The sequence below is a fragment of the Rhineura floridana genome, chromosome 2 (genome assembly GCF_030035675.1).
Source record: "Rhineura floridana isolate rRhiFlo1 chromosome 2, rRhiFlo1.hap2, whole genome shotgun sequence".
NCBI lineage: Eukaryota > Metazoa > Chordata > Lepidosauria > Squamata > Rhineuridae > Rhineura > Rhineura floridana.
Window position 1 is genome coordinate 94402119 of NC_084481.1, and position 17018 is coordinate 94419136.

At 44.3% G+C, this 17018-nt stretch overlaps 1 protein-coding gene across 3 annotated transcripts in view; it reads right to left on the reverse strand.

Annotated features, from left to right (window-relative positions):
- The window catches only part of MTCH2 (mitochondrial carrier 2), a 19438-nt gene continuing 2420 nt past the window's right edge, over positions 1-17018 (reverse strand). For 2 of the 3 annotated variants that reach the window (XM_061609461.1, XM_061609460.1), the window contains exons 2-13: positions 16546-16630; positions 15510-15616; positions 12416-12442; positions 12071-12127; positions 10375-10432; positions 7484-7535; positions 7248-7307; positions 6633-6726; positions 6255-6302; positions 5645-5712; positions 2342-2417; positions 1-1381 (exon numbers count right to left, since the gene is read on the reverse strand). In XM_061609461.1, coding sequence (XP_061465445.1) covers positions 1295-1381; positions 2342-2417; positions 5645-5712; positions 6255-6302; positions 6633-6726; positions 7248-7307; positions 7484-7535; positions 10375-10432; positions 12071-12127; positions 12416-12442; positions 15510-15616; positions 16546-16630 — 819 coding nt within the window. In that variant the 3' untranslated portion in view covers positions 1-1294. The remainder of the gene's footprint in view (positions 1382-2341; positions 2418-5644; positions 5713-6254; positions 6303-6632; positions 6727-7247; positions 7308-7483; positions 7536-10374; positions 10433-12070; positions 12128-12415; positions 12443-15509; positions 15617-16545; positions 16631-17018) is intronic. The other variant, XM_061609462.1, reaches the window with a different exon arrangement.

Sequence of the window (17018 nt, forward strand, 5' to 3'; positions counted from 1 at the left end):
TTCTCCAGTGACACTGTCTACAACTTTATTAACAAAGAATGCTAATAGAGACTTTCCTCATAGCATGCTGAGTTAACGCATCACGTGGTTTCATGGTTTTATGGTCACACTTCCAAACAGCAATTTTTCCAGGCACAGACATAAGGATAACTCCTCTCTTCTACAACCACTTGTGCCCAATATTTGACAGCTTTCAATCCTCTTGACAGAATAGTAGTTTCAGAAGTCAATTGTTTACTGTTTTTTAAGTTCATTCAGAACCAACAGCAGATGAGACACAGGGGTCTGTTCCTCAGGGAAGGTGCCCCACCACCTCCGCTACAGAGGACTAACTCATATATTGCAGCGATAGAAGAGAGGCTCACTGAGATCACAATGTGGCAGCTGTCATTGTGTGGGAGCCTTGCGTGCAGCACTTCATAGTGGCTGGACTGGGTATTTTTATCCACCCATCTTCCTCTCTTAATGCTTGCAGCAGTATACTTGACAGGAGGTGAGCAGCTACCTGGAACCCCTCGCTATGCAATGGCCATGTGGAACCATTTCAAATAGCCTCCCTATCTGGTGGCCATCCCATGCAAAACTCAGAAAGGAGTGCCGCTGAGGAGGTTTAGAGGTGCACTCCAGATCTGCTTAGTGAGAGAACACACACTTGATGGGCCTGCTACAGCCTTGGTAATGTTTAACTCCCTGCCCAGCCAGGCAGGATTAGCATTTTACCTGGAAGCTTTTCAAACCTGAAGCTAACAAAATGTTTGAAGAGGTAAAGGCTAAGAGATGCATTGCCTGGGAACAGGAGGGGAAATTATTGACCCGTTTTCCCCAGACTAATTAAATAGCTTTGAGTAAAATGCATAGGGGATTATGGAACCCTTATCCCACAAGCAGCTTTGGGACAAGAACCCTTTCCCACCAACCCACAGCAGTCCTGGGATGGCATCATCCATTAGAAGGCAGGAGCTAGAGAGAAAGACAGCACTCCCGTCAACACAGACATCCTTGCTCTTTGGAAAAGGAAGAACTTCCCACATTCACAAGAGTGGAAGCCATCACTTGTTCCCAAGAGGGGTGGTTTTCTCAACATCACCGCCCCTGCTGCCCTCCACTGATCTGAGAGATAGAAATAATAAAACTCCCCCCCCATCGCACTTGTCATTAAGTCATGCTCACAGCCAGGTCCATTTCCCAAGATTAAATGATTATTGGTGGTTGTTTTTTTTTAAAAAAAACTGTATAGAAATCAACACACTGCCATCATTCTGTGCATCTGGAGCAGCCGCAAGTGGCTGAGGACTCAGTGAAACCTCTTCTCTTCCCAGACATACCGCTTCCCTGCAGGCACCTTCCGGAAAAACAGGCTGTTCCCTCGGCTCATGTTGCCCTGAATAAGTGAGGAAAAGAAAGTGTGAGAGGGCCCATGGAGAGGATCTCAGCCTTGAGGGGCCAGAGGATCTCGCACCTTGCTGGCGGCAAATGCAGAATATGTTTTGAAGGCACATCCGCAGCATTTTGGAATGGCCTTATTACTGGTGAAACCCCTCAGTCCCATTCGAGCATTGCCCTCCCAGTCTCTGATGTGAAGAATGACTTAACTATGGAGACACGGCATACAGTCATGCAGCAGGACTATACCACCTTCAAATTCACATGACAAGTTATCTGTATAAAAAGGCCCCTCCTATCAAAGTCACACGTAAAGGTTACATGTCAGGAAAGCGACTAAGCAATCCCCGCCCCCCAAACAAATCCCAAGGTGGCACAGTCTGTTAACACAAGCAAACCGTACATCAGTTTCTGCACTTTTAAATCAGCCTGGTGACTGTTCATGAACAATGCGTACCCCTGCTCACGTGCAACCTTTCTCCTGTTTGGGAGATGACCATTCCGAAAGGGTAAGATCCACCCCTACCAAGCTCTTCACCAGGCATGGGTAATTTTTTTGTTCTGTTAAGGGCTGTATTCCCTCAGGGGTAATCTGTTTTTTGGGGGGGGTAGACGTGGTGGGCAGAGCCCTCCTCTTTTGTCTCTCCTTCCCCCCACTTTTCTCTCCTTCTTGCCCAGTGACTGCAGGGAACTGACAGATCTCTTGCAAGAGGTCCAAGCTGATAGTTTGTAGAGGGCTTTCCCCTGATTCCTCCCATCCATTCAAACTTCCTCCTCTTCCCCCCTCCCCCCTTCTCTCCTTCCAGACTCCCCCAAACTACATCAAATTACATCTCAAGAGACTCCTTGAAGAGTCATAAGGAGGGAGGGAAGGACTATGCGGTATTGTCCATTATTCCTCCCACACAAACATCAAGGACAACACACCACCATCCTCTCAAGGAAAAGGCAGACATACCTCCTCTTGCAGCTGGCTCCAGCAGTGTAACCAGGAGGAGTAAGCGGGGGCGTAACGAGGGAGGCCACCAGCGAGCCTGAAAAACAGCAAGAGACCAAGGGTTTGATTGAAACAGCTCACCAACAGCCTCCCATTTAAAGACTATGTATCAGTGCCAGATTTCTAGCCTCAGAGTCACTTGGAATAGCCCAGATGCAATTTTTAGAGTAACTATTTCTGCTCTAATGGGACTTCAGGCAGAACTTTTTTTTTTTTTTTTTTAAAGCAGGCTTGAATCAAGCAGCAAAGCTAAAACAGTGTGATCCTTCTGGATTAAAAACACATTTGCACACCAGCAGCTCAGGCATGCAACTAGCCTTTACCCATGTTGTAATAATAATAATAAAATTTTATTTATGAGTCGCCTATCTGGCCGAATTAACGGCCACTCTAGGCGACGTACATTAATACAATAAAATACAATATACAATCAATAAGACCATCATTCATCTAAATACCACTCTACCAATTAATAACAACATTAATAACTAACCCGCCCCAGAGATCCCATAGGCCTGCCTGAATAGCCAGGTTTTCAAGGCCCGGCAGAAACCTATTAGGGAGGGGGCATGGCGAAGATCGAAAGGAAGGGAATTCCAGAGGGTGGGGGCCACAATCGAAAATGCCCTCTCTCTGGTCTGCACCAGTCTTGCTGTTTTAACTGGTGGAACCGAGAGAAGGTCTTGTGTGGCTGATCTCTTCAGGCGGCATAATTGGTGATGCTGGAGGCGCTCCTTCAGATAAACTGGGCCAAAACCATATAGGGCTTTAAAGGTCAACACCAACACCTTGAATTGGGCCCGGTAAATAACTGGTAGCCAGTGTAGATCTACTAACACCGGAGTAATATGATCACGACGACGGCTGTTCATGAGCAACCGAGCCGCCGCATTCTGTATCAGTTGTAGTTTCCGGACCGTTTTCAAGGGTAGCCCCATGTACAGCGCATTGCAGTAGTCTAAGCAAGAGGAGACCAGGGCATGTATCACCCGTGGGAGCAGATGGGCTGGAAGGTAGGGTTGTAGCCTTCGTATCAGATGTAACTGATACCAAGCTGCCTGGCTCACTGCCAAAATCTGAGCCTCCATAGACAGCTGGGAGTCAAGGATGACCCCAAGGCTACGGACCTGGTCTTTCAGGGGCAATCTTACCCCATTGAACACCAGGTCTATCTCTCCCAATCTTCCCTTGTCGCCCACTAGCAACACCTCGGTCTTGTCGGGGTTTAGCTTCAGCCTATTCCTTCCCATCCATCCACTTACGGATTCCAGGCACTTGGACATGGTATCCACAGCCAACTCTGGTGAGGATTTAGAGAGATAGAGCTGAGTGTCATCCGCATATTGGTGGCACTGCAGCCCAAATCTCCTGATGATGGCCCCCAGCGGCTTTACATAGATGTTGAATAGCATGGGGGAGAGGATAGATCCCTGTGGCACTCCACAAGTGAGAGGCCAAGGGTCTGAAACCTCATCCCCCAATGCCACCCGCTGGCGCCTGTCTGAGAGATAGGAACGGAGCCACCATAAAACAGTGCCCCCTATTCCTAATCCCTCCAGGCGGCCTAAAAGGATACCGTTGTCGACGGTATCGAAAGCCGCTGAGAGGTCCAGGACGACGAGGAGGGTATATTCTCCCCTAGCCAATGCCCTCCTCGTATCATCCACCAGGGCGACCAAGGCTGTTTCAGTTCCATGTCCAGTCCTGAAGCCCGACTGGAACAGATCTAGATAATCTGCTTCATCCAAGTGTGTCTGTAACTGTTTGGCCACCACTCGCTCAATCACCTTGCCCAAGAATGGTAAATTAGAGACTGGGCGAAAGTACAAGACAAAGCACCCAGACAACTAAAACACGTTTACTAGTATGTCCAGGTCAAATTTGTTGTAAAGGTAAAGCCAAATTACTTGTTTAGAGACAAAGTAAAAATAAAAAGATAGCTCAAAGGCGGGTTGAGAGAGGTTTATAAGATCTTGAATAGTGTGGAGACAATGGATAGAGAGCTTTCTTCCCTTCTCATAAGAGCTTGCCCAGGGGCAGGGTCACATGGGGGAAGAAGAGAAGACAGACTGCCACAATGTCTGGCAGGACATTCCGGACTAACAGAAAAGCTTTTTCACACAAAGTGTAACACATAATGGCTAAATGGGATCTCCATGTTTAGAGGCAGGCTCTCTTTATAATATCAGATGCTGGAAACAAATGACAGGGGACGGGTGTTGCCTTCATGTTCTTCTTAAAGGTGTCTCTGGGAATAAGACTTACCAGTCATAGGCCAGATTTGCACATTGCATTAAACTATAATTAATGTTTATCCATGCTTTTATGACAGTTTAACCATGGATTAACAGAAACGAGTCTCCACTTCACTTTTCTTATCTGGCTGCGCTGAGAGCAACAAACCACAAACCTTGGCTTGTCGTGTCATTTGAACCCCGGTTCATGGTTTGTTTCTCTTCAAACAAAGCAGTAAGCCAAGAACATGCTTGTTCACATTAAGCCATGTTTAAACCTTGACTACGGTTTCATGTGATGTGCGAACCAGATCTATGATTACTTCTGGTTTAAGAATTGTCTGAGGAAACTTAGTCTAGATTAACCATTCTAAACCACCTGCCTCAGAGTGGATGGAGGACACCCCTAGTGTCTGACCCACTGGATGACTGACAATGAAAGAGAAACACAATTTTCTACCTCTATGTTATCAGACTCATTAAGAAAACAAGTAAAATAAAACTACGTGAAGAAAAAGGTTGCACAATGGGGTCTGGGAGACATGCTCTTTTATGTTGAGACTGGGAATCTATTGAATAAACCTGTGGTATCCACATGAATTTAAATTGGATTTGCAGTTGACCACAATATTAAAACTAGAGAGCTTTGAATCTCATGTGTTTTAAGTCTTTAGAAGTCCTTAGCTCCAGCTCAAGCCACAACTATTTTGGATATAGGAAGGGCACAGCGAACGCAGGCTCTTTGACCGCTAAAACTTTTAAATTAAACCCTTCAGAGTTATTCTAGGAGACTTTCCATGTCAGAGGCTTTATTTTCCAGCTCTGTGGGCTGTGGTACCAAAACTCCTCTGAGCAGCTGCTGAAAATATGAAGAGAACAATTTCAAGATGCAGCGCATTGCCAAAACTCTCCTTGCTTGATGAAGGAAAAACATCTTAAAAAACAAGACTGAGTAACACTGAACTGCCTGTATTGTATGCTTTGAATATACATTAAAAGCCAAATTAGAGAAAAGATACTCTGCACTCACCCACAACTGTTAATGGCCATCAGGTTTGAGACAAGCACAAAAGGGTAAGTCAGCATACTGGCAAAGAACTGTAAGTACAACAAAGCAAGATATACCAATGAAAAGAATGCCCCCGTTTTCCTCCGTCAAACCAATTAATGGCAGAGCCTTCTAAATCTAACAATCATCCTCTTGTTGTAGAAAACATGTCCCAAGCTATAGAGAAACAGCTTTTTGGGGCAGTAAAGCTTTATTCCACTGGCAATTCTGTTCTGGGACAGGAGATTGAATCAACTGTGAAACAGAAAAGAAAATGGGTGCTAATTGTTCAGCTCAAACCCAAATAGTAATTTGAGATGAACAACAGTACCTACTTAAGAGCTCAACACTACAGATCTAGGCAGCTCTCACTGGTGAACGGGTAAATGCATCCCAATATTAAACAGAGTTCCTGAAGTCAAATGTTTCCAAGGCTTCTTGCACAGGATATCATTAGCAGCTACCCTTACTTCTAGCATCATCCCCAACTTGAGGAAAAGAGGTATGAAAATGAGTCCTCAAGCCTATGGTCACATCCCTCAGGACACTCCTCCTCCCTCCCTGCAGGAAAGAGAAATGATTGTACACGCACTCCAGTGACAGCCTGAGAATAACTCTTCATCTCGGACATGGTGGAGACCTAGAAAGAAAATAAACCAATTAATAGAATCCCATTCACCAATTTGTAGTAGGCATTCCCAACCCCATCCTAATCCCTGCATCATAAGAAAATCTGAAGGAGCTGTCTGAGAGACTCAGCGAAGGTTGCATTGTGCAACCACATTCAAAGGTTGTGCCCAAAAGGGATATACTGCTTAAGAGATGCTCAGGAGGATGTTGCAGCAGGCCCAGAACAGGGCCCCTTTCAGCCTGGCCAATGCTGGGAAAGTACACCCCTCACATCCGCCTATCTGAGCTCAGCAGTCCATTGCCCACACCCCATACACCACACTACAAATAGGACGCTTACCCCATTCTCCAGTGCGTAGGTATTGATGAGGTAGGCCAGCATGTTACAGAGCCACAAAGACAGGATGTCTCCGAGCAGGCGGGGAATAAGGCCCCTGGAAAAGAACAACTGCCAAGTAAGAAGGCTGCAGACTGCCTGGAAAAAAACCCTCCTATTACATACATATACACACCTCCTTTCAACATGCAAAAGCGGAAATCTGGTTGTGCTTACGACGGAAGACTGATCAACCCAGTGTGAAGCACCATGCTGAATATTTCTCAAAAAACCTCACTATATAGCACATTTTGTTTATGATGATGCAATTTCTTGAAAAATCTCAATAAAATACAGCTTTTTTAAAAATCCCAAGAATGATCGCTATCCACTTTGGGAGGGGGAAGGGTTCCTTAAGGAGATCCATGCTGAATTAGAGCCAAGTTTCATCTTGTCGAGCATTCTGACTCCTACAAGCTCAGGGCACAAGAGTAGTTGTCCTCCTCTGCTGTCCTCCCCCCCAAAAAACACCCTAGTATTCAGAGGCATACTGTACTTCTGCTGTGAGCATAGCTCACCCCTGCACCAACCACCACGGCATGAACGAAAGGGAAGCTCACTCCAACAGCAAGTACTCACGCAAAAAATCCAAGAATGCCCTCTTCCCGGTAAATGGTGACAAAGGAGCTCAACACCCCACTGAAAATTGAGAAAGAAATTAATTTACCCTATAGAATTAAGAAACACCTCCCATTTTCAACTTCAGCAAAGATGACCTCTAATTGCTCCCTGACCTCTTTTTAAGTTCTCCCATTGAAAACATTAGCCTTGTGGGCTAAAGTCCAAAAGAACCCTGGTCACAAATACGCACATACCTGTATTTGGTCTCTCTGCCAATGAACTGCACCATACACCTCAATGTGATCACTGAAGGACAAGGGGAGAGGCAAAAGGGAAATAACATCAGCAAGGAAGATTTTTCCCACTCTCCTACCCCTCTTCAGCCAACCCAGGAATACACTGCTCCATGGCTTGACATCATTCTCACAACTGAAATTTAATTCAGACAAGATAGATATGCCCCTGGACCAGGAACAGGGTTTCAACCAGCGGTGGATGGAAAAACCAAGTTGATAGTTCAGAGGTTCTCTCTGACGCAGCTTTGACCTTGGATACCCAAGTGACCGCAGTGGCCAGAATACCATTGCCTAAGTGACACTGGAGTACCAAATACAGTGCCTTGCAAAAGTACTCAGCCCCTGACCAATGCTCTCATATTACTGAATTACAAATGGTACACTGTAATTTTGTTATGTATATTTTATTTTGGAACACTGAAACTCAAAATCAATTATTGTAAGCTACATTGGTTTTATGTTGGGAAAGGTTTATAAGAAATGTAAAAAACTGAAACATGTTGCTTGCATAAGTATTCAACCCCTGTGCTGTGGAAGCTCCCAGTTTACACAGATGAAAGAACTTGCCCTATCGGGGACACAATTACCTTACCATTGGCCTCCACCTGTGGACCATTAAAGTTGCTGGCACATTGTCAGGATAAAAACCCCACTGTTGAAGGATCATTGGTCAGTCTGTGGATCTGAAGGAAAATGAAGACCAAAGAGCATTCTATAGAAGTGAGAGATAATGTAATACAAATGCAAAGATTAGGAAAAGGGTACAAAATAATATCCAAGTGTTTGGATATCCCACTAAGCACAGCTGGAATCAATAATCAGGAAGTGGAAGCTGTATCACATCACCCAAGTACTGCCAAGAAAAGGCCATCCCTCAAAACTCAGCACTCGAATAAGGAGACTCACGAGAGAAGTCACAGAGAGACCAACAATTACTTTGAAGGAGCTACAGAGTTCAGTGGCTGGGAGTGGATTAATGGTGCACCAGTCAACCATATGAAGAGCTCTGCATAACACTGGCCTGTATGGGAGGTGGCAAGCAAGAAGTCATTACTCAAAAAGTACCATCTGAAAGCACATCTGGAGCTTGCCAGAAAGCATGAGAGTGCCCCAGCTGCAATGTGGGAAAAGGTTTTGTCGTCAGATGAGACCAAGATAGAGCTTTTAGGCCAAAACCCAAAACGCTATGTGTAGCACAGACCTAACCCTGCCCACGCCTCAAGACACAACATCCCTACAGTGAAGCATGGTGGTGGCAGCATCATGCTGTGGGGATGCTTCTCGTCAGCAGGGATTGGGCATCTTGTTAAAAGTGAAGGAAGAATGGATGGAGCAAAATACAGGGAAATACAGCAAGAGAACTTGTTTCAGTCCACTAAAAAACTGAAGCTTGGGAGGATGTCCTCCAATGGCCCAGTCAAAGTCCTGATCACAATCCCATTGAGGATCTGTGGCGCTATATGAAAATTGTGGCCCACAAACGACATCCAACCAACCTAAACGACCTGGAGCGAATCTGCCAAGAAGAATGGGCCAAAATGCATCTGACACTGTGTGCAAAGCTGGTACATACCTACCCCAAAAGACTTAAAGCTGTTATTGCAGCAAAAGGTGGCTCTACCAAATATTAATGTGTGGGGGTTGAATACTTATGCAAGCAACATGTTTCAGTTTTTATATTTCTTACAAACATTTCCCAACATAAAACCGATGTCACCTTACAATAATTGATTTTGAGTTTCAGTGTTTCAAAATAAAATATCATATGGAACAAAATTACAACGTACCATTTGTAATTCAGTAATATGAGAGCATTGGTCAGGGGTCTGAGTACTTTTGCAAGGCACTGTATGTCCATTCCTGGAAACTGCAGATCTGGTCATGACAATACATGCCTTATTTATATCACATCTGAACCACTGCAGTGCTCTCTACATAGGGCTGCCTTTGAACGGTGCTTAAAACTACAACTGGCAAAATGCTGCAACCAGTCTGTTAACAGTCTAGGTACCATGCGACTCCCTTACTGAAACAGCTACACTGGCTTCCAATCTGTTTCTGGGTCCAAATCAAAGTGTGCTGGCGATAACCTTTATGGTCTGGGCCAGGATATCTGAAAGACTACCTTCTCTCATATCAACCTCCTCATCTGCTCAGATTATAATCAGAGGCTCTTGCATGATGTGCTTTGGCTTGATCCAGCAAGCTCTTTCTATATATTTATGTCCCAGCATCCTCAGAAATACACTTAGTTGGAACCAGGGGAGAGGGTCTTTTCAGTGGCTGCATCCAGACTCCGAAACTCCTTGCTGAAGAAGGTTCATCTCAGCCCCCCTCTAATGGCCTTCTATAGAACAGTTAAAGACTTTAGCTTTAGAAAGGCTTTTGGGCCATAAAGGGCTGCCACCTTAAATGAAGTGGTTGTAAGCTGCCTGGCTAAATTACTTATTTGTAATGTTTAAATCTTTCTTCTCTACGGTTCTAAGTTTTTATAGCTGTGTCAGTATATTTCTGCAATTGTAAATTTGTTTTAGAATTGTTACTTGTTTAAACTGATTTTGTTAGTCACCTTGAGCTTGTTGAGGAAACGAGGGGGTACAAATGTGGTCAGTAAATAAACTCATATCAGACCATGTCAACAGCGTCAACACTGTGTGAGATGGGCACCCCAAGCTTATAAAACAGTGGCCCTGAAGGGACACAAACGTAGCATGGAAGAGTCAGGCAACGACTTTCCTCTTTCTTATAACCTAGACAAACAAATGGCGGAAGAGATGGGAGCAGTGCTACTCCACCTGGGAAGTAAATGTATGCCAGCAGGGATCAAAAGACTACTGGTCCATACATACCATGAAAAGGGTGGGTGACTAGTGTAGCAGCAGAACGTGCAATCATCTCTTGAGAAGTCTATGACAAAAAAATGCAAAAACATCAGTAGAAAGTTTGCCAAGGATAAAGGTAAAGGTGTCCCCGCACTTGTAGTGCGAGTCGTCTCTGACTCTTAGGGTGATGTCTTGCGACGTTTACTAGGCAGACCGTATATATGGGGTGGGATTGCCAGTTCCTTCCCCGGCCTTTCTTTACCCCCCAGCATATGCCGGGTACTCATTTTACCGACCACGGATGGATGGAAAGCTGAGTGGACCTTGACCCCTTTTACCAGAGATTTGACTTCCTCCTTCCGTTGGAATCGATCTCTGGCTGTGAGCAGAGCTTTTGGCTGCGTTACCACCGCTTACCACTCCACCACGGAGGATCTTGCCAAGGGTAGCACAAGATTTAAAGCAATAGCATGTTCCCAATCTGACCAGGTTCCACTGAATGATTTAATGACTGCTGCTTAGTGTAGATAACTGTTTGAAATATTTGTGTTAAGGTTCTGCACTTTGCAGTTAAAATAAGCGTTTATAACTCATCTACCAATCAAAATGGAGTTTATAACTCATCTACCAATCAAAATGGAGTTTATAACTTGCCTACCAATCAAAGCTATTCTCAACTGAGCTGCAGGTTTCAGCTCTTTTAGAGACAGTATCTTGATCTATTATCACACTAGGCAGTCTTTCCAAGTGCATTTCATTACTGAAAAGGATCCTTCTAGCTGTCTGATCTCTTTAATGCTAGGACCATGATGCCTTGATCTATATTCCTTTGTAAACAACTTGCAGACATCCTGTCATATTAAGTTTAGCTTGTTGGAACAGTTTAGTTCCAACAATCGCTGGAGCCAGAATCCATAATTTATCGATATAAATCTTCACCAAAAGAGTGAGCTAGAGAAGACAGTTCACTTCCAGCATTATACTGGCAGATGATGAGCCACCATCAATCCTATACTGGACTGATGTTACTTACTTTTCCAGGGACTACTGATGGAACTGTTCCAGTGATTAACAAAGCCAGACTTGATACTTCAGCACTCATATGAAAGCCCTACAGACTAAGAAGAGGGCAAAGGGACAGCTCATAAACGAAATCAGCCCTAGAAGCGCTGATGTGAGGGTCACAGCAAGCAGGGGGGGGAGATGAAGTTTGACACAGCTTTACCATGCAGTAGTATCTCATCCTAAAAGCCAGTTCTCATGGTCTCCATTCACTGCAATATGGGTCACTTTTGAGAGGGTCACACTTACCTACAGCGCATAAGCAGGGAGAAGATCTTGCCATCAAGCTTTCAGGCACCACTCACCCATGTGATAATGCAAACCACTGCACTTCGGACATTGTATGATAGCGAGCAAGCTCAGGGTCAGTCAACATGGCCAGGCATTGGTCAAGGGCTCCATTGCCTGACCTGACTTTGCCACTGAGTCATTCACCTCACACATTCACCCTGCTGGACCCCTGGGCATATTTTAATAGTGGGTAGGTGGTGGTACTGCTGTTTGAATGGAAGGCAAGCTTGGCTCCCATTCACGATGGCTGTCCATGTTAAATTAACAAAACAGAATGCCCAAATAGGCAGAATCTCTACTGTCAGTGAACAGACCTCTCGGCCCAGAACCATGCTAAATCCTAATGCATCTCAAATACCCCATCTCTTACCTCCTTAATAACTTGCTCCAGGGAGGACCCAGACTCCTTGCAACTGTTCCCTGCTTCCTGGAGAGAAAAGTGACCATCAGAAGTCATTGGGTGACAGCATTTCCAGTGCCTCTGGACAAGGCATCTTGTTGCGCTGTCATGTTTCATTTTTGTAATTCCAGACAGAGCATATTCTGAAGAACCCCACACCTCCCAGAGAACGCAAGACACCATATATAGTCTAATACAGACAACGGGCATCTCCCAATATCCATAGTTTCAAGGAAGGGAAAAAGAGGATCAATCACTCTGATGGGAAGGGAGAACCAACTCATGCAAGCAAGCAAGCAAACAACACCAACTTACCTCAACTTCATCAGCTTCCTGACAGCGCTAGACAGAAGGAAAGCAGAGAAGTATGAGCCCATGGCTCATCCCCCCACTCTTCATCCCCAGCTGTTATCAAGTCTTACGCATATGCAACAGTATTTTCATTCATTTCCCCCTTCCTATTATGGCCTCCCCCACCCCCATTCTGTTGCTTTCCTTATTATCCCTCTTAGGTTGTAAGCTCCTTAGGGGCAGGAACCAGTCTATTTTTTACTTACGAATTCCATTAGGTACCATGAATACTGATGGCACCATTAAAAAAAGCTAGAATATCATACCCAGTCTGTACAGCCATCAAGGATTGCACAAAACACTTTGAATGCATAGCTCTGAGATGACACTTCATTTTCTATAGGACTACAAGTAAAGCATTGACTTCACAAACACAGTCCAATCTCTACATGGGAAATGGGAAAGGATTCTCTCTCATACTAAACTGGTTTTTGATCTGCCGACGTGTGTGTGCATATACATGCCCAAAGACTTTGCTTCTCCTTGGCTCACAAGTTATCACTCTATAGGTACCTTATTCCCAGCACCTAATGTCAGACTCCCTGTTTGGACTGCAATCTTTCAAAATGTGGCTACCAAATCACTTTCCAAATCAAGACACATTCCCTAAGCAGAATAACTGGTCTACTTCAGCGCTGCTCAAACACATCCAGTACACCTACTTCAGAGAGATGGCTAACAGAAGTGAAGCAAAAATAGTTATCCTCTCTACTCCTCCTATTACTCATAGCTATACTAGTAGAGGGCCTCCTGTATAAGCATATCTCCATTTAGGAGAGCTGCTCTTCTTGATGACACTAGCACTGGAGGAGAGCAGGCCAATTAAAGTTGACTTTAATATCTCCAACAATAGTAAACATCACTTTGGTAAACAACTGTTTACAATAATATTTCAATGTTGTCTGTCTCATAAACCATCTTCAGACTGTCATTTGAATTATTTCTAATGAAGAAGTACAAGTTACTTCTTATATTCTCATTCCAAAAAGGGTTTCTTGTTTTTTGCTAAAATGCAAAAAATAAATACTTCTGGAGGGCTTTTCATATTACTTTAACCACTTGCAATTTTCCTGCAACTACTGCCCCATTACATGCTCAGCACTTGTCCCAAGATGCATTCCAATCCAACACCACTAATGATATGCCTGTAGGTAGAGCCAGTGTGGTGCAGTGGTTAAGGTGTTGGACTACGACCTGGGAGACCAGGGTTCGAATCCGCACATAGCCATGAAGCTCACTGGGTGACCTTGGGCCAGTCACTGCCTCTCAGCCTCATGAAAACCCTATTCATAGGGTCGCCATAAGTTGGAATCGACTTGAAGGCAGTACATTTACATTAGGTTGTATTGGATTTTTCACTGATTCATTCTGGAAAGCAGTGTGTTTTCTGTCATCTGTAGGAAGAATCCCAAAGCCAATGCAATTAAAAGAGCGAGCAGTCTTGACTATCTAGTTCCCCTGTGTAACTAAAAGCAGAGAAACAGTGTTACAAACCTGAAACTGCTACTTATAGATTGGCACAAAAAGGTAGCCACAACTGCGATGCCAGCAACCCAGAGGAAAAAAGCCTAAACTAAATTGAGATCAAAATTGTGCAATCTATGAATAAGCAGTTTTGATGCCATTAGACCTGCTGTCTCATAATGTCAAAACCATGGGGTGGCATCCAAAAGAACAGTTTGGTTTGCTCAATGGAGCTTCCCCTCCCCCTTCCTTCCCAAATCTGCTTCGGAGGGTTGGGGAAAAAACCCAGAACAAATTTAAGGGGATGGCAGGGAGAGGAGAAGACAGCAAAGTTCCGTTGCTCAGCCAGAAGCCCTTGCACTAATGGAACTACTTTGCTGGATACCTCCTCATGAATCTGCCAAGTACCTAGTTCCCATTCACTCTCAAAATCAGTGACAATCCATTCTGGCAGCGACCAAAAAGTCATGCTAAACCATGCTTTGGTGCTACAAGAATGAATTTTATATGTCAAGGCTTCAAACTGCCGTTTGCAATCCTGGTTTGGAGGGTGAGCACAAGCCATACTTTGATGATTTGAATATAACAGCAAGCTATGGCTTACACCAAAGAGGAAGTAATATATTGAATGAGGGCGCACAAGGGAAGGAGCCACAAACACTCTCACCACATCTACCATAGGAAGCATCCCTCCTCTTACCTCCAATGAGCAAGACAGGCCACAGACCTCATCTTGAGTCTGGAGCTTGGGAAGATGGGAATTATACCAGAAGTTGCACTAGGCTCTGGAGGTATTCCAATACCTCAAAAGTGCAACATGGCAGCAAGAACAACCCCTCATTCCCCACTACAAATTTAGGAAGTGGGCTGCGGCTTGTCCAAATCATGCTGTTCTTCCAAGATCACCCAAGGTGCCTTTGAGGTACAGTGTTACATCACAAGGATAACCCCCTGCCTTCATCTCAAGCTCTGGAAGAGGGCTGGGGCTTGTCTGTGTTGCACTGCAGGTGGTATCCCCAGTGGATGCACACCAGCCTTCCTCATGGGCTTAGAGCTATGGGCTGGCCAAGGGAATCCCCCAGTTCTCATGATGTGCTTTGAAGGTCCTTCAAGCCTCCCCTAGAAACTGGACATGACTTTAGAGCAAAGGCCCCCTCCTTCTCCCACTGGGGGATGACAGGGTCCAAGCCTTCATCGATTTTGGCTGATTATCAAGGCCTGCCAAAATTTCTGGGCCCCTGGTTATATAGGATTAAAGTTTTAGACACTGGACTAAAGGAACAATCTGTTTCAAAATAAAGCTTCTAACAGCAAAAATATTTTTTTTTAAAAAAGCATCACATTTGATATAAATGAAAGATGGAAACAACACAAACTATTTGTCTAGAAGACTGAATTATTCTAAAGCACATCAAACCATCATTTATGCATCCATGAAATGTCTAAGCGTTTGGCTTTCATTGACTTTCTTTACCATAAAAAGGCTCCTAACATCATATGTGCAGAGCTCAGGAAGGAGTGGACTACCTTATCAGATAATGACTATGAAATACTTTGAATACTAAAATTGCTATACAATAAAATTAGATGGTACCTGCAGAACTTTACTGTGCACTATAGTGCCGATAGCTCCTGAGCAGAGTCTAGGAGCCAAACCTTTGAAGAGTCCAGCCCTTCCATCAATCTTCATAATGTGTTTTGCTGAAAACAGAACACAGACTTAAGGATCTTACTCAACATTGACTGTTCACCCTCTTCACCCAGCTGCCTAAAGGAGACTCCAGCACTCACAAATGTGTAACAAACAGTTACCACTATGATGCCACGCATGTGAAACTATTTAAAACTCCACCTACCCCATGCTAGAAAAGACCAGGCCTGATGCCAGGATAGAAACTTCAGTACAAAGGTCACCATACACAACTGCAGGCGTAATCTAGTGCATAATCTAGTTAAAGCATGTTCATATCCTATTATTTCAGCATGCTTAACTGAACACTGGATTAACATAATGTCAGCATGCATTGACACTCTGCTTGCTCTCATCAGATTCTGCTATCCTCTAGAGCAAGGATGGAGGGCCACAGGTTCCCCAAATTTTGGCCAGTGGTCAGGGAGCTGAACAACATCTGGAGAACCACGGCTTCCCCATCCTTGGGTTACAGTGACAAAGTGTGTGGAAATACAAGTTCAGTGCCAATAATAATACCACACAAGCTGGAGAATGAAGTGTGACACCGCTGGAACATGCACATGCATGTACAGGGCAGACCAAATCGTATGAGTGATGCTTGGAAGGGTAATAGGTCACACGAAGACAGAGACTCAGATGCCCAAACACCATGCATCCCTATATTAAAACGCTGCTTGAGTGGAATTCAAAAGCCAATAATTATGCCAGTAGTCCTGACACCTCTTTTAGATTCCCAGTTAAAATACTCACCACTTCATCTACATAAATATTACCGCCGCTCTTCAACAGTTGCAGAATCTCTAGCAAAGCCTAGTACACATGAGAAGCTCTACTGCAAAGGCAAGGGCTTCCAAGTGTAGTGCAGGAATTACAGCAATCTAATCATGCTTTAGACCCTTTCTGGCTCATTCACAAATCTCATACATTGTACACTCACCATAAGCAAAGAGACCAGGCAGCTGATAGACCTGTCGCCCAAAAATATTTCTTCCCAGAGTTGGAGGGAGGGGTTCATATCCCACCTTCAAAATAAAGAGACAGTCTACAGCAACCTCTACAGAGTGAACAGCACTCCAAGGAGTAATTCCTACACTTCCTAGAAGTGATAACTACAACTGTTCCAATGGCCAACACTTGAAAGCTGAGCCAGAATAAAAAATACACTTGACTTTCTGTGTACTGACAGTTCTAGGGCTGAACTACCAACAGTAAGTTTTAAACTCCAAAACCACTATGTTTAGATGGCCATAGTTTGCAACCCACATTCAGTCAAAGTGGTCTGCAGTTCAGCATAAAGTCTTGCAGGGACACTAGACAGTGTCTACCATCTCTTAATGCTACAGAAAGATGTCTTAGAATTGTGAGCCTCATTGAGAATTGTTTTGGCTAAAAGGCACATGCTTTTAATAA